This window comes from Scatophagus argus, chromosome 22, assembly GCF_020382885.2.
Source record: "Scatophagus argus isolate fScaArg1 chromosome 22, fScaArg1.pri, whole genome shotgun sequence".
In the NCBI taxonomy this organism is placed as follows: domain Eukaryota; kingdom Metazoa; phylum Chordata; class Actinopteri; family Scatophagidae; genus Scatophagus; species Scatophagus argus.
Window position 1 is genome coordinate 11,726,902 of NC_058514.1, and position 27,832 is coordinate 11,754,733.

Here is a 27,832-nt window from a genome sequence, read left to right on the forward strand (position 1 = left end):
CCACATTCAGTAAGACAGAGACACACATCCCAGTGGACTCCAGAGGCTGGCAGCCCTGACACGTCAGTGAGCTTGGCCCAATATAGCTGCCCCAGCAATTAATTACTACATTCAAGTGAGGAACCAACCACACCCCCAACCCCTCCTGCAAACCCAAGGACATTTGGTCCAATTTCTCCTTTACACAAGGGGGCATCCTCCCCAATGACAGCATTCACTGGCATGTGTGGGCATTAGTATCAGTGGAAATGTGTCACAGATAGCGAGCAGGAACCCTGACCTCCACTTTAAGTACAAGTAGTTTAATTAATCTTGTCATTTCCCTCTAAACTAAAAACTACAAAAAGTTGCCAATGTGTAAATGTTGAAATGTTGCACGTGAAAACAATTATATCAGCGTTTAAGAGCAGAAAAATTTTTTACACTGAGGTCTGACTCATAACTACAAACAAACCATATTATTTACTTTTGTGCCACAAATATTTTGTTGCAGTGAGCTTAAACAGGTGGTAATTTCATTTTTTTTTCTTTCTGTATTCTTATCTATATCCCATTCTCTGCTGCTGCAATGACCCAATTTCCCCATGGGGATCATTAAAGTTTCATCTTATCTTATCTGCCCCTATCCCTCTCCCTCCTCCTATCACCCCTCATCACCCTCCTCCCCCAATCCTTCACTTAATTATGTCCCATGAATGAAGTTCATCTTTCATGCTGCCAGCAGCCGGCAGCGTTGCTCGCCCGTTCTGGGCTATCTAATCATGGTGCAGAGACTAAACTAAATTTAGACAGCCGGCTTGTGATGCCTAGCAGGCCCTAATGGGGGCTGACATCTCAAGACACTCTGCTGATGTACAGGATACACTCTGCCCGAACGGGCCACAACCACCACTGACTAACGCTGATGACTTGTGAACCAGTTTGTTTAGCTCAGAAAGTTTTCAAGGGGATCACACAAAGAGGTGAAGCACTGTGCTGCTGACTAAGGCCATTCAAACTTAATGAAATTCAGCATTTACATTTTAGGACCTTAGCCAATGCTCCTAGTGTGTGGTACCTCAAAATATTCTATAAGTGAGACCAAGGGTCTAGATAATCTATCGGTGCCAGCGCAAATTATCATTCATTATCAACAATATAACAACTGTACAGAAGAATATCTGTAGAAATGCTCAGGACTTCAGTTTAAATGCACATAATTCAAGGGAATTTTTTTCACTTTCTGCAAATTTGAGCCTGAAAGATGAGTGAACCAAGCAAATGCATCATTCAATATTAGCTTATTGCACATATACTAGTAATATTGTTGATAAGTCTCAAGAAATGACAGTCGCAGAGGCATCTGGGATGCATCATTTGTCCACAAGGAAATACTGACAGGCTAATTTTAAAGTTAATTTTAAGCTGTTTAACTTCCAAATATCTATATCTTCTTTTAAAAATCCAGTATGTATCAGTCTATACTGAAAATGTGTAAAATAAAAGCCTTCCATTAACAGGATTTTGCCTTCTGAAATACTGTGCGGCTGATACAGGAAGTGGTGAGTTTGCATTTACAGCAAATAGCAGAAACAGCAGATTAGAAAGCTGAACAGGTCCTTAGTGAAATCTGATACAATGTTACATTATATACACAGTAACAGTGGAGAAACCTGAATAGAAGGTTTGTTTCTAATAATAGCATATCTCAAATGAATGCCAAGTAGCCTCTTCAGATGTGGCAAATTAAGACCAGAGCCACCATGAGAGTGGAGGTTACGGTATTTAACAAATATCTCAGACACGCTCCCTTTGTATTTATCAAATTAAGAGTATTTACATATAGCACATTCCCTTGCTAGGCAATGCAGTTTTTTTAATTCTCTCCACCGGACTCACTTCATGCTCCCCTTATGCCAGGCATACTCAGCACACACACATACACCCACAAAGCAGAAGCGCACACACACACACAAAAACCACTCAAGGACAAGGCATGAACATCCTTCACGTTAACAGAACAGAGATTTTGCAAAGAGTTTGACAGTGCATTCTCCTCTAATAATCCACACAACACCAATATTTTTTGAGTCAGTCCCTGTGCTTTTAACACACTGACTGAGGTCATAGGAACACATCTCTAACTTCGGCTAACTTAAAGCACTTTTATTCTTTGCTCACAAATTTTCACAGGCTGCACAAATTCTCAGTTCTCAGAGTTCAGATTTCGAGCCCAAGCAAGATGACATCAACAAGACTCTTTACTGACATGGAAAAATTGTTATAGAGTATGATGGAGTTTCGTCATTTTATTTAGTGTTGTTATTTCAAGGGATAAAATATTTAACTGTATATCATTGCTTCTTATGTCATCTTTTTTATTATTGTTAACTGACCCCGTAAATAATAAAAAAATCTAAAAAAATATGTTTATTTTGACTTTTCCATAGCCATTTTCATTCCACCAACCTTATCTTTAAAAACTGGAAGAGAAACTCTACAGATTCATGGCAGCTAGTGCTCTTTAATAAACATTTATCTCATGTTCAATCTCTTTGTAACTAACATACTGATCACTGTACAAATCTCAGCAACACAGACACTTGGAAACTGGTAAACTGGTCCAGTAACCACTATGATTTAGCTGATCTATTTGTCAACAAGTTGACATGTGGCAGTGGACAAAAGTTAGTTTCAGAGGACGCAAAGTCAACTGTACAGAGGGAGGACTGCAAGGATTTCATAGCCATTGGGGTGGCAGTGGAAGCACACAGTCTCTGGGGTTGGATAAACAATAAAGGCCTGTCGTTTGGTTAGAACAAAGGCCTGTCATTTGCTTTTGTTGTTGGTGGTATTTTTTCCCGCTTGTAATCTGCATGTCCAGATGGCTGGATGACTTTCCCACTCACAGCACCATTAAAAGCGCAGCACAGCTGGCAGACAGATTGAGCAAAGTAAGAGTGAGAAGCAAACAAGCGCAAGGAAATGAAAGTAAAAGACCTTAGAGAACGGAAAGAAAAAGTCAAAACCAGACAAAAGCTAAGAAATGCAGAGCGAGATAAGAGCAATAGTTAGACAAGTGGAGTGTGCAAGAGAACACACGCTGACAGATAAGTGGAGACTTTTGGATGAGTATCTCTTACCCAGATCTGTGTTGGGCCCAGCCAACAACTGTCTGAACTTATCCAGACGGGACGCTTCCCTTTCGGTCATGGCCGGGGTGCCAGATGTGTTCTGGTCAGCCATGCGAGCTACGAGTGGAATGACGGGCGGCCTGTGCGGTAGAGACCGCTGTCTGTGGAGGGCTGCACGCTCACCTGCTGCATCTGGTGGGAGGATAAAGAGTTGAAAAGTGGAAAAGGGTTACATAAACACAAGCACACACAAACAACAAAAGCTGCCTTCAGGTGATGCAGTGCAGGATCTGGTAGTCATGTTGGATGCCTACAGCTTTTTGCTACACTGATAAAAATATCTGTGGACACATATAAATAATGCAATGTTGGAGTGATGATTTTCTGTTTTCACATTATCCATCATAAATTACCAACTAACCACAGAATTTGCACTTGCTAAAACCACTGTGAAAAGCTGTTTTGTTTTTGTAAAAGCCGAACAAACATGACTATGAGTCTAAAGCAATGCTACCAATTCTGTGAAACTGTACCTCGGCACAGTTGTGCACTAAAGGCTAGCATGACGCTAACATGCTGATGTTTATCATCTTCATCATCTTAGTTTAGTGTGTTAGCATAAAAGCATTTGCTAATTATGAAACAGTACACTTGAGATTGACAGAAATGTTATTAGTTTTGCTCATTTTTGGTCATATTAATTTGAAATTTGAAAAAAAAACTTTGACTTGAGCACTTAACGACACTTATGAATGCCATCATGCCATAAATTAGGAAACAAATCTGTACTACTGTCTTTTAACATTGTGCATGGCTCCAAGCTAAGTGGTGATGTGTGGCTTGTTTTGCAATGAGCCCCCAGGGTGGCAGCTGTCGTGATTGCTGCAAGATTTCTGATTTAACTGTGAACCCTCTACAACTTGCAAACCTATTCATTCAGTCGGCTGAGGGCCACATGTTACCCCAGATGTGCTAAAAAATACAGAACACAGAACAAAACAGTGGCAAGCACACAGATAAGTTATGAACAAGCTGGTAAAGCTGGGACTTCTAATGTGGAGAGGAGCACTCCTTCTGTTACACTGAAAGCTAAACAAAACTTCATAAAGATCCCTGTGAACACCTCTGCCAACATTTCTCACCGCTACAGTAAACCATGACACATCTACTGCATGAAGAGTCACACAAACACTCCAATGCAATTAAGAAAACTGGAATGCCGCCTGTTTTAATATCCTTTTCAGTTTTTACAGGAACAAATAAAAAGCTACAAATCTGTTCTCAACTGCTTTATTTGCACTTACAAAAATTAAAAAAGATTATTAAAGTCAGAGGAAGCTTCTTTGCAGTGGAACCTCGTGTGTGATTCTAACAATAAGCCATTTTTATAGTCCATTTAATAACTTTTAACTTTTAAAGGGCTATGAAAGAGAAAGCCAAGCTAGAGGAAGTCAGTAATGTTCACTTGTCAGTCACAATTATAACAAGTAAGGAAGGAAATAGTGTATATATGAGTCCAATCTACAATGAAGTCAGACACAGCAAACCAGCAGACCTACTGTAACTGTGCTTGTCAATTTCTTTGCCAACCTGCCACACAGAGTGACGTGCTGAGGCTGGCACATAAGCTTCAGTGTTTATGCAATATGCTCACTAGAGGTGCAAAGGGTGCCATCTTGCATATCCCTGCACGATGTGGCAGTGCAGGCAAGCCTGTGCTTCATCTTGTCTGAGCAGATAAGAGGAACTGCCTCAAGGCAATGGGATTCTTAAGTACGTTATCAGTACCTAAACACAGCAAAAACAGAAACAGGCAAAAGACAGGGCAGACAGCAAAACAGTCAGCCAGACGGTCATGATGTATAGTATGTGCAGCTATTGCTGATGCTGTAATCTATAAAGCAAGTAGGACCATCTCTTCACAACTTTCCTCTTCTTTGTGTTTACTAGGAAGATAATAAAGCTGTTGGCACAGGAATTCTGTATTGAAGTAAAGTGCTGTTGTGCTCCCTTTTAAGTTAAAAATTTCAAACACTCAAGTGAAATTCGGAAAAAAAACCTTGAGTAGAGACACAGCAACATGGGAAACATGACACAAAAGTTGTTGTGTACGACAAAATGAAGGGGAGGAGAAGGAGGAACAGTTTCTCTTTGTAACGGAAGACTCTTGGTCTGAAAAGGCTTATAAATAATAAATAATAAATGTATAAAAAATATGTCTTAACACCAACTTAGTGCAGGCTTGTGCCTTTGAATAAATATAAGTCTAAAACATATGTTCTGTGGGTTATTTTATGAGCATTTTGTGGGATTTTATGTACCTTGCATGTGTTGTGCATATCTGTGCATGTGTGTGCGTAGAGACTGTGTGTGTCTCTACACACTCGTTGCATGTGAAAAAGTTCAACTTTGAGACATCACAACCTTAAAATATAATTCTCTCTCCCTTGGCCTAAAACATACAGCCCAGACCCAACAACGTCATCGACGAAGGTAGACTAACCAGCTGTCTGTCCTACACCCAATCTGAAGATGCCTATTTGCAGCGTTTCGTCAGGTAGCATTTTGTCATAGCGAGCCATGGGAGGTGAGAAAGAGGGAGCATGACCACAGGGAGCAGGTGGTAGAGGTATTCTATGACCAGATTATCATAGTTTACAAAAAAAAAGTCAGCATAGTGAAGATATAGCCGTCTCATACACGAGACATAATGCATATAATGAGGAACATTCAACTCACATTAGAATCATTCATCTGTGCCAGGTGTCACTCTGTTTGTCACTGTTAGTGCAGACTGTCCACAGTGTAGTTCATATACTTAACTGATAAACCATTTAATTGCAGAGTAACAAAGGGCTTTCAAAATTTTTGTATCACACCTGACTTCTGTCCAATGACTCTGTAAAAAATCTGTACAGAAACTGATAAAACATAATGCCTAAAAATTGTTATTGGGTGCACCTAAATTTTTTGCTGGTCCACCTGAATAAAAAAGTTAGTCTGGGGTCTTGTTCATATTTGATTTATTTTATATTCTATATTTATATATAAGATACAGGAAGGGGCAGAAACACCATATTTCTTCTCTTGGACTGTTTGTATGTTGAATACGAGATGAATAACAGAGTGGTCAAAAATAACTACCCACCAATATTCAAAAGTAAGTATCACTTGTAACATGTCCCACCATCTTTAAACAAAAAACTGATTGTGACTCTTCTGCAGGCTTTGTGTCATTGCTGAGGTTTGTGCACTCTAGTGAAAGCACAAGCAAGTCCAATCAAAGCACAAGATTCCTGTCTGATAGTAACACTGCTCGACAGTGAGAACATCTGCCAAATATTTTCTCTGGTTCTCCTGAAACTTCATCTGTGCTGATAAAGCATTAAAAGTTGATATGGTGACATTTCCTATGTTTGTTTTATTAAATAAGGGTTAAACCCTTATTTACGCAGGATATATTGGTGAAGAATGAGTTTCATAGTTACACTAAAATCAAGTGAACAAGAACATACACAAACAGAACAGAATAACAACCAGGAATCCTTGAGGCAGATTCAGGTAAAACATATAGCCAGGTAAGGGGCAATTGTTGGGTTTTATTGTATTCTCCAGTGTCAGTCTTTTTAAAATCTTCCATGACACTGGAACACTCTAAGGAAAGCAGTTTAGCTTTTAGTATGCAGCTGAGCCAGAAAAACATTTTGGACACTGAGCAATGATATTCACTAACCTTTAGGTGACCCAATTGGAGCTTCGCTGTGGGACTTCACAAGGCGGCCATCACTGTAAGGGCTTCTCTGGGAGGCAAACGACACCTCTGGGCTGGTCATCTCTCCCTCCCCCAACCTGTCCACCTCCTCTTCCTCATCCTCCTCTTCATCCTCTGCCACATCCTCCTGTGTGTCCTCTTCTCTCTGTTCCAGCTCCACTGTGTCATCCTGCCTCTGTTTCTCCTGCTGCTTGCTGTGATTCTCGATCACCTGTTCAGTTTACCAGAAAAACAGGATGTGTTACTGTTGAGTCTACTAGGTTTTGTGTACAAAAGTGTGGGAATCTCTGGGATCTGAAAACTAAGTTGCTTCAACCAAGCCTCTGTTGCAGACAAACATGAACCAGGCTTAGCTGTTTTACAGCAAGCAAATGCATCTGGTAGTTCACCTTATTTGCTGTCTCCATGACCACCTCAATATTAAGGTTCTGTGCAGCCATGGCCAACAACTCATCATCATCATCTCCAACATCCCAGGCATCACTGGTGATGCTCTCAAACTCCTGGAAGGTGGTTGCCTTCTTGGGCTTGCCTGGTGTGGCCGGAGGCGGCTTGCTGCCTGCTTTAATCAGGCTAAAGGGCAAAGACGGAACAGATAAAGGAAAGACAGAAGATAAAGGAAACAGGAAAAGAAAACAAGTGATTGTGGGCAAAGAGAAGTGACAAACAAGCAGAATGTGAGAGAAAAGGAAAGGGAAATAAAGTAAATACAGTAAGGAAAAAGGGACAGCGATGAGAAGTTCATTATTTTGATACTGAATGTGGGCAATAAAATAAAAGAACACTGGGTGTGACAGAAAAAAAAAAGAATTCACTCTAAGTCAACTTTTCCCATTCAATGCGAAAAAAGGAAGGTGAGACAAAGAGACTTTTCCATGATAGCTTACTTGCATCATAATTTATAAGAGAAAAAAGATGATGAAAATTATTCTGCATATATACCCTGCCAAAAAACAAACTCAAAAATATAATAAATCAGATGAAATAAAATGATTCTTATTCTCTTCTTCTGACAACAAAATGAAAAGGTAGTTCTAAAAATTGACAAAAATATTTCCCATAAGCTTAGTAACTTCCAACCAACATATGAATGTTCAGTGTGTACTGGGCATTTTGAATAAGTTCAAATTCTAAAAAATAATTAAGTATGCCTATTTAAGCTGTCCACGGAGCTATCCAACAATTAGGTCTGTCTTTGTTCCACAGGTTCAGTTCCACTGACACTGCAGACCAGGACAGGCCACTCAGTACAAACAAAAGGTTACCAGAATAAGACTGCAATCACCAGCGTGTTTCACACATTTATGCATGTTGCAATTACAGCTACATTACAGTAAGTGAAGTCACAGCTGTTGTCTGGTGCAGCTGTACGATATCAAAACAAACACTTCCCTATTGCTGATGGGGATGTGGCCTATCAATCCATGCCACGGCAGTTTTCCGTCTTTAGTGAGCGGCTGTGTAGCTACCCCATCAGATTTTTTGTTGTTTCAATGTGTTCTGCCAAATAATCACTCTCTACCGGCGCTCACGGTAAATTGAAATAACAAAAAACTGTAAGAGCTTTACTGAACAAGTGAATCAAGCCCTGAATAAATGTCATCTTCAGTAAGGCTTTATTTTAACTAGTTTAGCAACTGAAGCAAACTGTTAGCATCAGCGCAGAAACTTAAATTAGCAAAAGTAGCAACAACTATTGTCCAAACTAATCCAACAAGATAACACAGCATTTACCTACAATGATGAGATTAACTTACTTAGCATGAAGAAGCGGATCGAAAGGTGGATGTTGTGCGCCATAAACATGCTGAATACTGAGGAAACGAAGAAGAAAGAATACAAATGAATGAGCTAATTCATGCCTGATTGTCAAGCTAGCTATGTTATATTATAACCTAAACGAGTACAACGCCACAAAGCCGGGTGAAAACGACTTTAACTTATTTGAGACCATAGTCTACTCCGTGATAAAAACAAAAACAAAAAACAAAAAACGGCTGATTGCATCGTTAGTTACAATTCATTGAGTGTAGTGTGGGTAAACTGCTTAACTGTTAGCCGCTGATAGCATCGTAGCTCTTAGCCAGCTAATAACAGAAGACGTGCAAACTGTGCCTGCAAAACTAATTTACTACAGACATTGGTAAGGAATAAAACTCGCAAACTTTGTGCAATACCTCCGGGTCGTCAGTAAAAGTAAAAGCTGCGTATGAAGCTTAACTGTGAAACGTCAGTTGAGTAAGGCTAGCTACGCTAAGTTAGCCGACAGTGGAGAACACGTCACTTACCTGCCAGGAACCTTCGCTGCGTTTCTTTTCCAGAACTGCTTTTTGTTTCCGTCAGTCGACATTTTCCCCTCTACGACCCAACGAGCCCTGAGCACACGCACACGAACCCTGTCGTTATCTGTAAAATGTGAAGTTTGTGTTTATTTACACCAAGTCCCTTCCTCCAAAACTCAGAAAGCTGCCATGTTGATACTGCTCAGTCGGCAAGCAATCGCTGCTGTGATTGGCTGGACAGATACTTCCTTGTTGTGACCCAATCACAAGTGAGATCTATTCTTAAGTGGTATGAGAAACTGCTGACGTCGTAGCCCACTGTGTTGGCTTGTGTTGACAGAATCTCCAGGCCTTGTGTCAATCAAAGCAGAGACCATCAGCATCAGCACCAACGACAGGGAGAAAAAATGTTCATACATAATTATTATACACAGTACACAGTTACCATTGCTATTTACAGAAGAGTTTATTGCAATAATATAAATTGATGTACATTGTAGGTGTAGATTTACTAGTACTTAAAATTGTTTGTATACTGAAGTGTTCATATGCATTTATTTAAGGACAAGTTTAAAAAATGGGGTGTATACAGAACACAAAATATTACAGACTGACACTGATATACAGCAAAAAGCACCAACAAGTCAAAGGACTGAATCACATTCTGTGAGGTGTGGGAAGACATGAACTAGATCATCATACAAATATCCATTCATCCATCCATTTCCTATAAAGCTTATCCGTTGGAGCCTATCCCGGCTATCATATAAATATGAATATATCAAATTAGAGCACAATGTACTGTACCTGTAAGTATTATAACTTAGTAGGTAAGAATCTACTATCTTAAGTAAGTGTTTGTCTCCTCTCAGCAAGGGTCAGAAATTATGTTCAATCATGAGCCATTTTTTTTCTAGAAACATTTTTATCATCATTTGAAATAACATTCAGTTATAAAACCATTTTTAAAGAAATTCCCCTCGGGGTTAAATAAAGGAATTCTGATTCTGATTCTGATTTTAGTATTGTGTCTGATAGTAATTTAGGATTAACACCAGTATGCCCATGCTCATTTGGCAGTTTCTCATCATGTCTGCACATTATCTACAGTAGATTTATTTAAAATCGCTTCCAAGTTTTATTGTGTAATGCAGCTTTGGTTCAGGAGCTAAATATGTGCACACAGTTGTCTAAAACTGCAGTACAGTTTTGCCCATTTCCACACATTCAACATGAACATGGTTTTTAATTAATTTCTTACTGAAAAACATGCTGACTTTTGGAAGCCTGAACATGAAAATGCACAATTAACTCAATACATACACATGCAAATTTATTTTGGAAATACATCCTCTGATTCTTTATTTATTATATCTCTCACACACAGTTGCACACAAAAAAGGAGACAGGCTAAACTATCTTCAGTTACATTATTTGCATCATCCTAAACTCAGCCCATTTCCCCCTTAGCAAAATGCAGATGTAATGAAGTCGTTCCTGTAATGGATGTAATGAAGTTGCCTCATCACCAGCTAAAGGTTATGAGAGGTTATGATATTATTCAGCTCTTCAGTCTGGATCAGTATGGAGTCATGATGTTCATGAGCCTGTGTGTTTATTTATTGTGCTGATGCAGGGTTTGTTCCACAGGATTGAAGCAGACAGAACGAAAGGTATGAGCTCTCACTCTGACACTTTTCCCCAGTACTGTAAACATATGCCGTTAGGATAATGGTGTTCGTGCAAAAACGGTAAAAGTTGATAATGAAAGTTGAACAGATATGCTTTGTTTAAACATTTAGAATTTAGCTATTTTTCTGTCTTTTAAATACTATTACACATTCACACATAAAAATTATGGCTCAGAAATAATCTTTTCACATTTTATTTTTAGTTATGTTCATGTTTCCAAAACACAATACAGGCCATATGAAATCAGAAAACAAAGCCCTGGTTGAAGAGGCATTAAGAGCTGCTTATGAAAACGCATCTGTGAATTTTGTTTCAGTTCAGAGTCCAGCACACTGTTTCCACACCACTGAAGCTTTTTTGTTTTGTAGGAAGTAAGTGTAAGTAGATGTTGATATAACAATAAAATTATAAGACTGTTTTCTCAGTGTGAACTGTGAAAAACAAGTTACGGAATAACAATCACCATATTTTCATTTTTCCTTTTTTCATTCGTTTTTCGTTGTAAGCTGAATAATAAAGGCTTGCTCTACTTCTTAAATGCAGACGTGCTCATTTCCATAGGTCCAATTATTACCGTTGGGTGCTTGTTGTATGACAGCACAGAATGAATGAAAATAAAAACACATCTGAATGCTGCTTGTTTCAGCTCAGCATTCAGCACAATCTTCCCCATGAAATAGATTGGAAAACATAACACTCTGGGCTTCGATACCACAGTTTGAAACTGGAAATTGGACTCCCTCATGCACAGGCCGTTGACAGTTTGTCGCACCTCCTCCATTTTCACGATGAACACCAGAGTCCCTCCTGGACAGAGTGTTTTGCCCTCTTCTCTTCTCTTCACAATGCAAACCCGTGACTGCAATCCCAGATATGGAGAGAACTCTCTTGTGAAGTATGCAGATGACACCACCATCACTGGTAGGACTACAAACAACAATGAGAATTCACATTGTGTGGAAATCAACAATCTTGTACAGTGGAGTCTGCTGCTCATCCTATGCAACTGATTGTTGATTTTTATTTTTTAAAAAGGAGGCCAAGTCACACACTGTTGCTTTAATGAGGTGGGGCTGAAGTGGAGCAAGTGAACAGTTGGAGGTTCTTGAGATTCAGCATCACAGACAACCTGTCATGGACATCACACATCATCATCCTAAAAAGGTTCCACTTCCATGCCAACTTCTTCTCAAGTTCTACAGTGGAGTGAACCCTCGTCATCCCAAAGGACACAGAAAGACAACACACACACCAGCCACAGCCTATTCACCCTGCTGCTGTCAAGCAAGCAAACATATCTCATTATCACGAAACATCAGGCTTTGTGTTTACATAACAAGATAGATAAACCCGTTATGATGACAAAACGAGCTGTTACCTCGAGATACGGTCAAAAAACAATTGCAAGAATGACTGCCCTGTTTTATTTTTTATATTATTTTATTAATTAATTAATTTGTGGAATTTTTGTTCCGTGACTGGACTACAACCAGCATCTTTGTTGGAAAATAACGAACGAACTTGTTGCGTCTTGTAGCTTTCTGCTATGGAATGCGGGAGCTTCATTTTTTTTTACTGTGGAGTGAATCATCTTCCTTATACACGATCTTCGTTTGAAGTCCCCTCTCGCTCGGGCCGCACGGCTCGCTGAAACATGCTGCTCAGCCGCTCACCGACTTTACGCACTCCAGTCGCTGGACGCGTTGTGTTACGCGGGCCGTAACTAAGTTGAAATGAGAATCACCGGACGACAGCGATAACATGGAAAAACAGCCCATATTACTATCATCGAAGCTCTTTCAGAAGCACAGACAGGTAGAAGTTGTTCTAAATCGCAGCGTTTTGGTGTGGAAGGAAACTGAGAAGAGCAAGAAAAGAAGCTCTGGCATCAGCAGCGTTTCTGAAACAGGTAAGTCTAACATGCACATATGAACGAGTTCTACTGATTTTGAACTTATCCTGTCAAAAATATCTAAATAAATATTCAAAGAAATTATCTAAATTAAGATGTATTTTTAAGTGCCGGTTGTATTTAAGAGCATACTTCCCTCCAGTAAAGTAAAAACCCATGCAAAAAAAAAAAAAAAAAGTCTGAAGCAGCTCTTCCCACTCGGCACTCGTTATCAGGCTCATGCACATGTTGAGGGAGACACAGTTAGGTCGTGTCGCTACTGTAGCTGGGGTCTGCACACTGACAAGAGCAGGTCACACAGGTGGGTCCTCGGTCACAGAGGAAACACCAGGAGGGGTTAACTGCTCTGTAATACAGCATGTTTCCCAGGAAGGGGTCCGCTCATTCTATGATGAACTTATTGCTAAAAGCTGTTGTCACCTTTGTGAGTAGCTGCCCAGTCTGGCAACACCAGCTGGACAGACCACATACACAACTCAAGAAAAACAATTCATTGGTTTTATTTCCAAAAAGTTTTATATACTGATACTGTTTCACTATTATTTATTTTCACACAAGTGTGTATTTCATTCTTTTTCCCTATTCTATTTTTATACTCAGTATTTCATGTCATAGTGTGTTTTATTGTATTCAAATATACCGGACTGCTATTCCCCTCGGGGATGAATAAAGTCATCTATCTATCTATCTACTTAGCAGTGATTATGATTACATTTACAATGATTATTTTGGGTGACTGTTCGAGGTAACCACACACTGCCGTCTGAAAGAATCATTAGGGAATGAAATTTAATGTAACTAAACTTGCATTAATGGTTTTGGTGTGATTTACCCACCAACTGCTGGGTGTAATTGTTAAAAATTCAAAATTTTATTTGTCAATATATTTTTACATACACAGAAATTCTTCTCTGCATTTAACCCATCACTGACTGAACACACACACACATGCAACATGCAGTGAAACACACAGGAGCAGTGGGCTGCCATGTGAGGCACCCAGGGAGCACTTGGGAGGGTGGGGGGGATTAGGTGCCTTGCTCAGGGGCATGTCAGCCATTGCTGATGGAGGGTGGGGAGAGCGTTGATTAATCAATCCTCCCTCACCCAAGTTGTCTAACTAACTGAAAATAAAACTATATTAAAGGTCCAGTGTGTAGGATTTAGGGGGATCTATTGACATAAATGGAATATAATATTCATAATTACATTTTCATTCATGCACAATCACCTGAAACTAAGAATCATTTTGTTCACCTGAGCCTTTAATATCAACAGAGACTCTCTTTCTCGGGGTCCCCCATTTTTCTGCAATAGACCAGAAAAGACCAATCGAACGCGGACTCTAGAGAGGACCTTTTGCATGCCTAGCAGCGACCCTGAGAGAGCGATGCAAAGGGTGTTCCACACGCTTGACCTTTAAGCTGGCTTGCTGATGGCGATTTAGACTGAAGAGGAAGCCTATAACTGTAACAACCCGCTTACACATGATTTTAGTCATAACTAGCTAAAACGTTTAAGTTTTAATGGTCCAACCTGACATAGTTAATAACTGATCTAATAGTTACTAAGGACTTTAAGTGGACTTTACATGAATATAAGCTAGCAGTGTGTTCAAGAACAGTACTTGTTTACACTCTGTCCGTGGTTGTTAACCAGCTCTGCAGATTGTGTTCCTTTCCACCTTTTGCATCAGACAGCTTCCACTTAATCCAGACATCCTTATAACCTCCCGAGGCTAATGTTTGTTCATCTAGATGAGTTCTCTGGTCTGCAATTACTGCACCATATAGAGTGAAGTGATTACAGCTGGCTCTGCACACTTCAAGCTTAAACCTGGCCACTGACCTTCCTCAGAGTGGTATCAAGTGCCCTATAATAACCTGCCATAAAGACTTTCATTTATTGAGTCAGTGTTCAATGCGGCTGCCACCCTCTCAGTGACCAGTGTGACAGGAGCAGGTCAGTTTACTCTGGAGTTAGTTCCAACAAGACTTTGACAATAATAAATATCCAATGCATTCAACACCAGACACCCCTGTTAAAGAAAAGCGAACACATTCTTTCCAGAAAAAAAAATCAAATGGCTTAAAGTGCTTAAGCAGGCTAAAGTATATTTAACCAGTCTTTGAGTGCCGTGTGGTTATCATTAGTCATCGATAGTCTGGTTAACCAGTGACTATAGTCACTGACAACTGTAGTGGTGACAGGGATGTCTAACAGGTTTGCAAAATGCTCTGCATCTGGATTCTGTGTGTTTTGCATATGACACACATCATGGGTTACACTTCCCTTATGTGTAGCTCTTTCTCTGTGAGTTTACCTTAGATTTGAGCTTGTACAGTGTCTAAGACTAATTGGCAAAATGTCCTTGAGATATTTGTTCCGGAGTCGTCATAGACCCCTTAACTGCATGATCACAGGTCCAGTTCCCACGAGAGCAGAAATAATGCAGCTGAATAGAAAGTCAGGTGTAGAATGTATTGTTTTTCTTTGTCACATGACATCATTTTCCAGTTCAGTTTACTGAAAGTAAAGAAAGGTGACAAAACAAACTGGGATATCTGGAGGAATATGATGGATGGTAGGGGACATGTTAGTTGGTGCAAATCAAACCTTTTCTATCAAGTAACATCGAGAAGTTAAGAAAAATCAGTGAACCTTCTGTAGCTCTGAGAAAAGTTGATTCCAGCTGATGGCAGAAAACCATGCAGCGTGACTCAAATTTGACAGGTCTTCTTCAGCTCATGTTTTCCATTTTCCCTCACAATATATTTTCAAAAACATCAAGCTGACACACAAGTGCCATAAATGCCAAAAGGAATTGTTATGAGCAGTAAACGTCACTCTGGTCTTGATGCTTCGGTTCTGACAACATTAGTGGACGTCACTGCTTGACATTTAAGTGGATTTGTTTGAATCAGAGCATCAGTCAGTCAGATGTGCTGAATAAAGAACATGACAGGGGTATCCTTGCCAGGATTGTCATTTGTTTACACACAGATTTACTCTCACAGACACACAAACAAAATCCAATCACTGGGATGGCATGGCCCCAGAGCCTACAACAAATCTTATGTCCACATAATGCCCGAGTCTCTCCTCTGATACAATGCACGATCCCATCTTGGAGGAAAATCTAGAATAAATCATGGCATATGCTTTAGAGAGTGTCTCCCCTTTTCTCCAAATCACGATGCTTAGCAAGTAGTACTTCCTCAGTCACTCTAAGCCTGCATATCTCTCTTGGCCAGTGGGTGTTAGATATTTGCTTTCCCATATGGCAGAGCTGGATATAGATCCAATGTGTTACAGTCAGGGATTCACTTATAGAGATACTGGAAGTATTAGAAATCATGCTGAAATAGGGTATCAGCAAAAGAGAATTTCATCTGTAATAAAATCCAATAGCAAAATCCACATATAATAAGTAAAGAAGCAAAACAAAGCTACATGATTCTGTGCATCAGGCACAAATAGAAGCACAGTGAGTCTAAAAGGCTTTTTTTAAGAAAAAGAAGACTACAGTCGTGCTAGCAGCTCTGTGACACACAACACTGTCACCATCTTACTTTAATGTGTGTGATGGGTGTGTCATTAATTTTGCAGGAATGTCGTCTTTACAGTTTTAGGAAAGTAAAATTTTGACCTGATGGTGGCATCTGCTGAAAATTTAATTAAGTACAAGTTTTTGTAGTTAATTCTGCAGTAGACATCAGTGTTTGGTGGCTTGTACTGAGAACCACAAATGTGATCCTCATGTTGGCACAAGACGAAAAGTCAGGGGGCCAGCAAAGTCACTGGCATTCATTATCTTGAAACCATGAATGGAGGGTATAACATTTTGTGGCAGTCCAGTCTGTAGGTGGAGAGATGTTTCACTGGTTAAATGAATATTTTGACCTTGTTGTGGCACAAGTTAAAAAGTTTTAACCTGAACGAAGTCATTAGGCTTCATCAACATGAATATTTGTACTATAATTCATGGCAAGCCTACTCATAGTTTTTGTGACAACTGACTAAATAGCAAAAATACCAATCCTATGGAGGTAGGGTGTCACCAAAGTCATTATGGTTCATCCTGTGGAAACCTTAAATCTGCATGAAATCATGGCATTTCATCTAATATGTGGTGAGCTATTTCAGTCTGGACCCAAGTGATGGACAGACTGACCGAGCTGTGCTGCAACAGCGGTCCTTACTCAGATCCAGTGTTACAAAATAAGTTAGTTTATCTGTCACATTAAAAATCTTGACTTGTGACTTGATTTGTGTTGACTGGTATTTTCAGAATTGATAGTAAACTAGCAGTATCAATGAACCCCCGGTGAGTATTCTGCTGTTATACCTCCTACCTTTGCTGTCTTTTCCTCTCTGTCTGTTTGCCTAAGCATTGGCTTAACAAACCCATTGTGCCTGGGAGAAATCCACATGTCTTGTTTGACAGCTCACTGCCATGTGTACCAAGGCAGATCTGTGCTTTGTAATCTAAAGCTGGTGCTCAATGCACAGCCCTGTCTGTACATTGAGGGACGGCTGCAGAGGGACAGAGAGCGAGGCAGAGAAATAAACACAGCCAGAAAACGACAGCTGGAGACTGGGTAAACTGAGGTTTATACAGGTCCTTTTATTACATTGATTGTATTTATTTACCTGTGGCTTGGGTCAATAAGAGTACAGAGCAGAATCTCGAGAGTTAATTACAACATGAATCAAGCTTTCAGATACCTTCTTTGATGATGGTGTGGTTGAGTGCCGCATGCACATCTGACCATCCTCATTGTCAGATGTTCACCTTGTTTGATCCTAAGTCATGTTTTAGGATATACTGCAATACAAAACTACCCACCCATGGAGCAAATAACATCCAGCATTGGGCCAGATATGTTTCAGTATTAACTTGCATCACCCACCAACTTTCACAGTTTTATCAGTTTCACACTCTCAGTTATATCTTATCCCCTCTCTTGCACCCGTGTTGCATGTCGCTTGGAATGTAATGTGCGAAAGCATAACAGGAATGACATAAAAACAGCATAAATAGTGTTGAAACGGCTGAGAATGTAAGCATTTCCTTAAGCTTGTGCTAGCTTGTCCTCTAACACATTGTCAGTGCCTAACCGCAGTAACAATAAAGGGATTACATACTGATCCACTGTGTAAAGGGAGGGGTGCAGAGAACAACAGCAGAATATGAATATGATGACAGCTTGTTGTCAGAGGACTAAAACAAGGTGAGGCCAGGTGCTGTGCTGTCAGAGATATATACAAACATAAGATCTCTTGAGCACACACACGTGAATGCATAGGGTAAACTGAGTTAAAGTCAAACTCACCATCAAATTGATCAAACACTTCCTCTTTTTGCATTTGGGCTTCTGAGAAACTGTCTGGGGTTGAGCGTCTTTCACACCCATGTGTGAAACATCTAGGGTGTGACGAGGAATTCACAGATGCTTTGTTGACATGCGGCCACTGGAATCCAGTGGAATCCTGTCAGGTGAGATGCCATCTTGTTTTAGGGAAGCAGGATGAGCAGGATCATGAATCCAATCAAAACATTTTCACAGGTGTATCACAACAGGCAGAGATACTTGTTAATCTACCATAAACGCACAAAGTAGTCTCTAAGATACTAGTCTAGTCTGAACATGAACTTCAATCTAAACTCAACACACTCTTAATAAAGTCAGTTACGGTCATAAATTGTCACGGGGGAAAAAGTACTAACTGACCATCACAGAGGTTCAACCCTCTTCTGGTTTGGCTCCATAAAAGCCCTTTTGCACCAGCATTTAAAGTCCAGAATCATTTTATTTCAAAGGAATCTCTGTGATGAGTGCATTGAAGTAAATCTGCACCCAGTTTTTTCAGTTCAGCTTTGTTGGAATCTGAATTGCAAATTACCCTCAATCAGGGGCAAGTCTTGACAGCTCTGACCTTTGAGGGAACAAATAGCGAGAGAGTCCAAAATATAAAATATGAAATGATACAAATACGTCTCCTAAATTTACTTTTTGTCCCATTAAATACAGAGCTAGTGAGTGTGGTGATTGACAGATAACTCAGACAGCTTTATCTCTCTCTTTAATAAGTTTCTATTAAATGGTCTACCATCACAAGATAGTGGGAGGAGTAAAAGACACAGCACAGGGAAAATAGAAAGAAGCTCAGGGAGCTACTGTGAGTGACTAGTGCTATCTTGTCCCCTTCTGGACAGTAGGTTAACCATGAGCTCATCAGCTTTACCAACTTGCCCTACAAGTAAACAAACTGTTCCAAGTATTTCAGGAAGAAGGACAAATGAATTTCCCTTCCCGATGTGACAAAGCCTTAACACAGTAGTGAGAAGCCTGTGAAGGAAACTTGCAATACAAGTTTTTGTCACAGGGGTACATAAAACGGATTTGCAAGAAAAGAGTATTATGTAGGGTTCCCACCAAGCTACAATAATTTGTACACCAATAGGCACAATTTTGCTCCGCCTTTTCCCAAGCATGCGCCTCTGCCAGGATGAACGACAGCTCTTCGTCAGAGCTGTGCTCTTGATTTACATGGTTGATTTGAAATTTTGCTTCACCTCTCACGTACTTGGACAAACCACTGCGCAAATCAGCGAACCCTCCCAAATCCTACACCTGGATGATGCGGTCATGGGCTGAACAGAGACGACAGGTTGCTCCTGCTTGCATTATCACATGTGCATTTAGTTGGAATAATCGAACATACCATTTACGCAAGCACTGACGGTGATTTGGCCGATAGCAGCGGTGTCCAACATAAGCGTGTTGTCCCGTAGCCTAATTTTATGTAATCCATCCACTGACTTACACAACCTGTGACAAGCCGAATTTTAGTCAAATTTGCCAAAATTTGACTAAAATTCGGGGTTAGGGTTAGGGTTAGGACCCACTGGTGTGTGCAAACATGTGCAACACAAATTGAAACACTGTCCAGAAATCTACAAGATGGTCCTGGGCCTTTAACAGATTACAAGAGTGCATCGAAGGTGTTAATCCATCTCATGTGACTAGAATGGAAACCAGTACCACCCTGAGCCCTGGGGACTTGGATGTTTCTGGCTCAGTAAAGAAAGGCTCTAACAATGCCAGAGTAAGGGATTACATTCACACTCGGGGTAAAGCAACACACTGTCATTGCCAGAATTTGCAGTCCATTCCCTGTCTTGTACATTGATCGAGTTTCACATGCCAGGGTTAGGGAATGGTTCTTTGTGTTGCTCCTTGTCCTCATTCCATGCGATTGTCTCTTTGAATTTGGCCTGATTTACATGGCAGGTAACCTCTTCGTGTTTCAGTGTCCCAGCATCAGAGGTTTGTGTTGTTTACAACTATGCACCGAATACAAATTACAGATTTTGGACAGTTATGTATCTTTTGGTAAATTGTAAAGGGCCCCTTGTTTCCCCTTATTTTCAAGTCTTTATACTAAGCTAAGCTAACTGGCTGTAGCTACATGTTTGAGACTGGTGTTAATCTTCATTTGTAACGCTCAGCAGAAGTGAGAGTAAGTATATTTCCTAAATTAGGGTTGTCAAAAGTATTGAAGTCTCGATACCTTTGAAAGTAAATAAAACAGTCAACAAACTGTCCCATTTTCTGGTGGTGGTGTAAATGAGGTAGAATAGTGTTTTTTATACTGGCATTGTATCAAAGTTCAAAATTCTCTTTACAACTTTATCTCAACATGTTAAACTATTAATTTAAAGTGATAAAGTATATTTGCATCATTATTATTTTTGGTTGGTGTCCAGCTTACATTGAAGCTAACCCCTCTGTTACATCAAAATGGTATAGATAGTTCACTTTGAAGTTATTTAAGCCAGTTTTCATCGGGTTTAAATATTGCAGCAGTTGGAATTGTGTACTGCCTACTTCTTTATAAAAAATGTTGGCACTCTGTGGCTTTACACAGAAACACTGATCAGCTGACATTATCACCTGACTGTCTCAAGTGTTTGCTTTGGGCTCTGCTGGGAATCATGAGTCAGCAACACAAACAAAAAGCCCCAGGTGACGTTCATTTAATGACGTGTGTCCTGAACATTGTTGTAGCAACAATGTTAATGTTTGTTTTTCATTCTATTTACTAATTTATGTAGGTTGCTCTCCTCACAACTGATTATCTGTGGTTTGCCTTAACTGGGGGCTCGTCCACTTACGATTAATTGTCACATCCAAGTCTGTTTTTTGGAGTAAGTGATAGCTGAATCAATAGTAATGTCAAATACTAACTTGCTTGCTACAAACTTTGTGGCAAAACAAGCAAATGATAAAGGAAAGACAAACAATATATGCCATTCACACTAAAATGCTCTTGATATCAGTGCTCTTGGGTATCACCTTAGCTTTGCAGCACCAAACAAACATTTCAATGCTTTTTTTGCCCCCAAGCACTGAACAAGTTCCAAAAATTAGAAAATAAACCCCTTTCTTCCCAGTTCCTAAAAAGCTGACTATTCGCAGGTAGCAGACCTCTCAGGCTCTAAGCCCTGCGGTATGAATAGACGGGACACACTGGCTGAGTGCAAGTGTTAAGACTCTTTTCAAGCACAAAGAAAAGTATGTCAGAGCAGAGTAGTGAGGATCTGCGTTCCATGGCTGAGGGCTTAGCATGTATCTTAGGGACTGCACTGAGCTGAAAAGTAAAGAATTTATGTGTGCCTATATGTGGGATTATTTTGTACTTATGTGCGCAAATCTGAGCGTGTGTGTGAGTGTGTTTATGCTTCTGTGAGGGTGTGTGTGTGTGTGTGTGTGGCAGAGTTGTTGGAGCAGTGTTCGAATGTGGGAATGTCAGTTAGTGTTTCCACTTCCTTAACCAACACATTGCACCAGATTGTGGGCTTTGTGCTTGTTTTGAGTGTTGATTTAAATTGTTCAAAGGACAGACCTAACTAAAGAGAGAGCGACAACCTCCGCCTGTACTGACTCAATGATAAACACTGGCTTTTTTTGTTTTTGACACAAGCAGATTTGCCCACCAGGCTAACACACACAAAAGATTTCATGCATTTTTCATATTTTTCCACTGTAAACCAGGGAGTTTAAGATAACAAACATGCAAATGTGCAAGACGAAGAAGTTAAGATATTCTAATATATTCCATTGAGTGTCATGGCCCAACCGGGGAACAAATTTGATGCTGAGATATGGAATAAACAGCAAATGCAAGATTCACGTTGAGTTATCTCAAATCTAATACAATTTGTTGTAATCTTGGCTTAGTTCTGATTATAGTTGTCATTATCAACATGTAAAAATTTACGAAAAATAATGCGTTTGTTGTGTTTGCCTGCATGAAATGATTTTTGACATGTAGACCATCCTCAATACGCAGTATCTATGTCTGCGATAAGTCAAACTATAAATACAACATATTGCCCAATAGAAAAAAAACAGTAAAAGTAGATCTGAATGTCCGCTATCTCATGCACGTGAGTCGAAGGTGTGCTTATATCAACATTTTAAACAATAAATTTTAAACAAACTTTCCTCATGTATTGTTTGAGTAAGATACTCCCTTAGACTCGGTGTACAGATACAGGTGTTGGACTGTGTGACATATTAACCAAAATCTCATAGTCAGTAATGAGAAATTATAGGTCTTTGTTGCATATCACTTTAGGAAAAATGCAGGTGTAAATAATAAAATTAATGATGGCTTTATTCCATTTAGTTGGTTTGGTTTCAGGATTTTGGTGTATTGCGCATGCTGGCTAATTGTCACACTGTCATGGCTGAGTGGGACACTTGAATACAACAGAGTCGTTGTTACTGTTATTAGGACTGCTTTTCTGTAATGTGACTGTAGTAGAAGAAACCTTTAAATTGAAAGTCAAACCAGCAGATACTGTGGATACAAATGGGAATTTATGGTGGATGCTAAAAGACAATGAAACAGTAGCAAAGAAGACAGGAGCCATAAAGCCAAAAAAGTGATTCGGTTTTTTCAACTACACAGCATTATTATCTATCTAAAGGTTGCTTACGTAAGTTGAATTTAGCTTACCAAGACCAGCTACCAGACTGAGTGAGGTTGCAGCCAGGTTGCATGTTATTGCTGATTAACACTGTCGGGTGATATGATTACTGTCAGTGATGTAAGAGAGGTCATTATGTATATTGAGCTTGTGGGTCAGCTTGTTTCTTATTGTACCAGGAGTTGATATGAGTTTGGAGAGATAAGTCTGGTACATGTTAGCTTGGCAAGGAGAGTGGACACGAGGAGGTGGTTAACCTCTACCTAAAGAAGAGACACCCAGTAACTCCAAACTTGTCTTTTTTACATGTTGTGTCTTCATGGCTGGCTTGATAACATCACCAAAAGTTACAAAAGTTAGAGGTGCTAATCCTGAAATATTATACAAGAATTTGAGCAAATATTATGATCTAACACCTCTATGTGGTAGAATTCAGTATATATACATATATATTTTATAACACTAATATGGCAAAATTCAACAGTATATATAAGCAAATGTGCATTATGATGATGCGTTGCATAATAACCATGGTTCACTGTGAAAAGGTGCAACCCTTGTTCAAAGACGTGAGGTGAATTGAAAACTCTAAATATTAACTGTATGTACTGTTATGTGGCTCAACAGCTGAAGAAAGGTTTAGAAAATGGATGGAATGTACATGTCACAGCAACTCCAGAAATCCATTGTATATTTTAATTCAACACCAAAAATCACTTTGGCAGAGCAATATGTACCATTTTTCAAATAGTTGGAATAAAAATTCTCATTTTTTTTTTCTTAAATAAAGCCATTACCCACATGGCCATAACTCTTCCTATTTGTCAAAGTGTGAATATCGATGGCCATAAAGTTATTCATGCCTGCATGGGGCATCATTTTTATTTCAGAAAGAAATGAAATCCTATTCCCTCAGACTCCCAGGAGAGAAATAATATGTCATGCCTCCCTCCCATCCATTTCACCATATCAGCTGAATAAATTTGTAGGAGAGACTGGAATGTCAGTATGTGATGCAGTTGAGGAGGTCAGTTTAACTCATTGAAAGTAATATTGTCCTTTCCTTGTGCAAAGTGCACTTTTGCATTTGTTCTGTCAGTAGTGTAGCCATCTTTTGTGCTTGAACGCTCAGGATTTCTGGATTTAAATATGTAAACAGAGGTAAGTTAAATCATGAGATCTTATGTAGAATATTCTCCTGGTCTCTCTGTTCCTCATACTGGAAGCAACTTGTCCCCACTTACCAATATGGATGTGAAAAAAATATATATCTTAACAGTTCCAATCTCTGCCTTTCAAACACATTAAGTTAAGACTTACTAAGTTTTTTTTTATGTAACTTAGCCTCTCTTTTAAGGCAGCTTACCCACACCATCTCTGCCAGGAGGTACCAGTTCACACAATACTTGACAAAGTGGGTAAATCAACGGACCATTCAAATGCTGCCAAGGTCTTTCATCCCAAACTAGCAGCCTGAATCGTGTTCTCATGGGGAAGAAAAACAAGAAGAAGCACTCACCATCTTTCTCGGGATGTGGCTGTTATTCCTCCCATTGATTTTACTGTGAAATTGAGAAGAAGAAGCACGCTGTAAACACGACACTGCCTTATTATGAAATTTGATGTTCAGTTAACCTGTTAACAAACAATTGCACATTTACACATCAGATCACCAGGAGATACAGTGTAATATTATCCTTCATTTAAAGTTGTGACTCATTTGATCAAAGTTACTTATTATTAAGTTACAATATTCACTCTACTTTTAGCTCTGTTTTGCTCTCCACCAACTCCTGGGAGAAACAGTTGGACCATAACCTGCTATATGTTTGACTTTATCATCTTGTTGCAAACTTTGTCTGTGTGCCATTTGGTGGTGGGCATTAAGTACATAGTGTGTCCATTAGAGCTTTTTCACTAAAACAGCTGCCTGTTACATCTGGAAATGAGGCTGATGAGAGTGGTGAGACTGAACCAAACACAATAAACAGTAAAAGTTGTGGGCCATAACACTGAAACAATGATCTGAAACAAGCTCAGAGCTGAGGGGAAGTGTCAGGTTTGTCTCTTTGAGCAACACATTTCATACTACCCATGGTCATATAGTCCATCTTTACCATAAATTATCAATTATTGCAGCTTTAATAGTTTCACAAAAATTTTGAAAGCTTTCATCAACAACGCAGTTTGGCAAAACTTCTAATAGACACTGCAGTTGCTTTGGTTTGTCAGTGTGTGTCCTTGAACATGTATGAATTTATTATACGGACTGACAACTGTGCCAGAAAAATAGTACCATGTTTTAGTGTATGTGTTTTTTGTGTAATGCAGCTGAGTAAAATATTAATGAATGAATGTCTCTCCAGGATATGCCCACGCTGTCCAGGTGTGTGATATTGTGGCTGTCCACAAGACCAAAGACAATAACCAAGACATCACAGAGACCAGAAGGAGTCAGAGAAAAGCAAAACAACTCTACCAGCTGTATCCCCACGCATTCACAGGTACAACACCCACACACTTAAAGGGATAGGACAGATTTTACACATCAAAGTAAGTTTACTTGCCACAGGGGGTACTACTCAGTATCTGAGAACAGATGTAAAATGTCTTCTGTGGCTATAGAGGAGCTTTCAAATCTGAGAAAATTACAATCAGCATTATGGGAAGTGCAGGATCCATCTCAACCCATATCAGGGACTAAAAGACTGTCACACTTCCTCCATCTTTATAGTAGTGCAATATGTAATCACCAAAGTACTCCACCAAGAAATAGATGCTCTTTTCCTTTCCTACAATGCCTGAAGCCAGTTTCCATCACTGTCATTTTCATTTTACTGCAGTAGGCTAATGTCACACCATAGATAACAGTCTGAGTAAGCGTGCCAAGAGTTTGTGTTCAACTCTACCAAGCACAAGTGATCTGCCACTAGAAATAAGCTTCCACAGTCTGAAAGTAATACATTAACAAGAGAGCCCCTCACAGCTTAACTGACTGGGTCTAAGATGGCAGCACGCCAGTGACTTATGGGCTAATGCTTCATTTTGAGCCATTAGATTATATCCAAACAAGATCGGATTTACATTATTTATCGCAGAAAATGTTAAAAATTACCTTACTGGCATTGGAGTGTGTCGAGTCTGACTCGACTGCGTTCCCACGATCTGTGGAAACTTAACATCAAAGACACGTTCCATCACTTCCATCCTGATTATGTAACTTATTAAAGGAAGAGTTTTACACCCATGCTGAACGTCTCTCTCCTTACCCAACTCTTAAGTGTGAGGTAGTGTAAGCGATTTGGACGAAAGAACTTAACTGAAAAGTTAACTTTTCTATCAGATGAAAAGTATGCTTAGTGGGATAATTTGAAATGCTTAGTGAGTGAATCTGCTGTCAAAGTGCTTAGTGGGTGAATTTGTGCTCCTTAATGTAAATATTTCAGCAATGTTCCCTTGCAGGATATTATGTGACTCCATCTCTACTTTTTGTCTGACTAGCGGAGCCCTGTTTTATTTAGCTGACTTCTTCTTCCCACATGCCCTTATTTCTTACTCTATCACATATCTGATTGACCTGGCTGGTAAGGATAAAGCCTGTGTTCATTCTCAGGCCGTGTCTGCATTGTAGTAAAGTCAGGTAGTAGTGAGTTAATGGACAAAGTATGATACGTATCTGCTGATATGAAAAGATCTGCCCTAAAAGTCCAAAAATACTATTATAGGTCACAAACTGTGATGGGTGTTTCACAGTGATGCTTATCTGGGAAGGTAAGGCTTTATTTGGAACATTTTGGGTTATCTCCTGAAATCAGGTGAGAACTTCTCTTGTTTTGATGATGCCATCGTTTGTCTGCTGATGCTGCTTTTTTCCATTCACGCTCTAAGAACTTTGAGGCGTTGGTTGGTATGTACCGTAGTCAGAGCGTAACAGGAAGGTGGAAGGTTCAGTCCTTGCAATAAATGGTGTGTATCTATTAACAGACTAGACCTAAAAATGGCTTGTGAAATGTAAGCCATCACCACTGAGAACACTTTTTATAAATATATGTACAAATTCTTGTTTTCTCCTTTTGCTCACACTCCTTCCTTCTGTTTTGTTTCTCTGCAGTTTCCCACGTTAGAAGGACGAGGCAGCACCAGTGGCGATGCAGTGATGTCACTTTCCACTGTTCCAGTCAAGGAGTCTGTGAGGAGTGGATCCAAATTATCAATGAGCAGCTGTCATTACTTAGTACGTCCTGTTTAATGATGTCCTCTAACAGACACAGTGACGTACTTTGAACTTAATCAGAATTTACCCAGAATCAGTTTATTGACTCAGCGCTATAGAAGTGCCACATACTGAGAATATCTCAGCAAGTGCTTCCACATGTACTCATATAATTGGAGTACACACAGTGATTAAGCTGCACTATGCAGAGCTGACATGTATCTGTGGGAAAAATATGATCAGTAGCACATTGGTTGTGTTAAATTATTAAATTGAATGAATGAATTAAATTATACGCTAACTTCTGTTGTAGACCTTTTTTAAGGATAGCATAACACACACACAAATTAAATTTGTCAACACAGAGCACAAGGAACTACAACTGAACCGGCAAAACAAGAACAACTGGCAAAACTAACTGACAAAACAAAAAACAATAGGAGAACAATAAGAACACAATAAGACGTACAACTGGTGGCATTACACGCATTAACAGAGTGTAGTAATAATCTGCATGAGTGGCTTGAGGAATCTGCATCTCTCTGTCTTAACATGATTTTGAAACGCAACATATTAAAATCTGGAATGAAGGGTTCATAAGTTTGGATTAGATTAAATTCAGCTTTATTGTCATTGCACAGAGAACAAGAACTGAGCCAAAAACAGTGCATGAGCCATCAAAATATCATCCATTTGAACAAAAAAGGTCAGCCCTAAGATCTAAGATCTAAGATTTAAGTATTAGCATAATAATGTATTAACTCATACATTAAAAAAAATACTATTACCCATGAGTCGCAACATATTGGTTATATTTTTGACATAACTGAATGCAAAACAGTGTT

The 27,832-nt window shown here is 39.5% G+C and overlaps 2 protein-coding genes across 6 annotated transcripts in view; one reads left to right on the forward strand and one right to left on the reverse strand.

Moving 5' to 3' along the window:
- Nucleotides 1-9,415, reverse strand: part of tbc1d22a (TBC1 domain family, member 22a) — a 105,635-nt gene extending 96,220 nt beyond the window's left edge. For 2 of the 5 annotated variants that reach the window (XM_046379798.1, XM_046379795.1), the window contains exons 1-5: nucleotides 9,174-9,413; nucleotides 8,643-8,699; nucleotides 7,275-7,458; nucleotides 6,847-7,096; nucleotides 3,123-3,305 (exon numbers count right to left, since the gene is read on the reverse strand). In XM_046379798.1, the coding sequence (XP_046235754.1) occupies nucleotides 3,123-3,305; nucleotides 6,847-7,096; nucleotides 7,275-7,458; nucleotides 8,643-8,699; nucleotides 9,174-9,235 (736 nt within the window). In that variant the 5' untranslated portion in view covers nucleotides 9,236-9,413. Of the gene's footprint in view, nucleotides 1-3,122; nucleotides 3,306-6,846; nucleotides 7,097-7,274; nucleotides 7,459-8,642; nucleotides 8,700-9,173 lie in introns of all 5 variants that reach the window. The other 3 variants (XM_046379797.1, XM_046379796.1, XM_046379799.1) reach the window with 3 other exon arrangements.
- Nucleotides 9,416-12,472: 3,057 nt separating this feature from the next.
- The window catches only part of cerk (ceramide kinase), a 36,889-nt gene continuing 21,529 nt past the window's right edge, over nucleotides 12,473-27,832 (forward strand). The window contains exons 1-3 of the mRNA XM_046379225.1: nucleotides 12,473-12,768; nucleotides 25,141-25,278; nucleotides 26,886-27,008. Coding sequence (XP_046235181.1) covers nucleotides 12,621-12,768; nucleotides 25,141-25,278; nucleotides 26,886-27,008 — 409 coding nt within the window. The 5' untranslated portion in view covers nucleotides 12,473-12,620. The remainder of the gene's footprint in view (nucleotides 12,769-25,140; nucleotides 25,279-26,885; nucleotides 27,009-27,832) is intronic.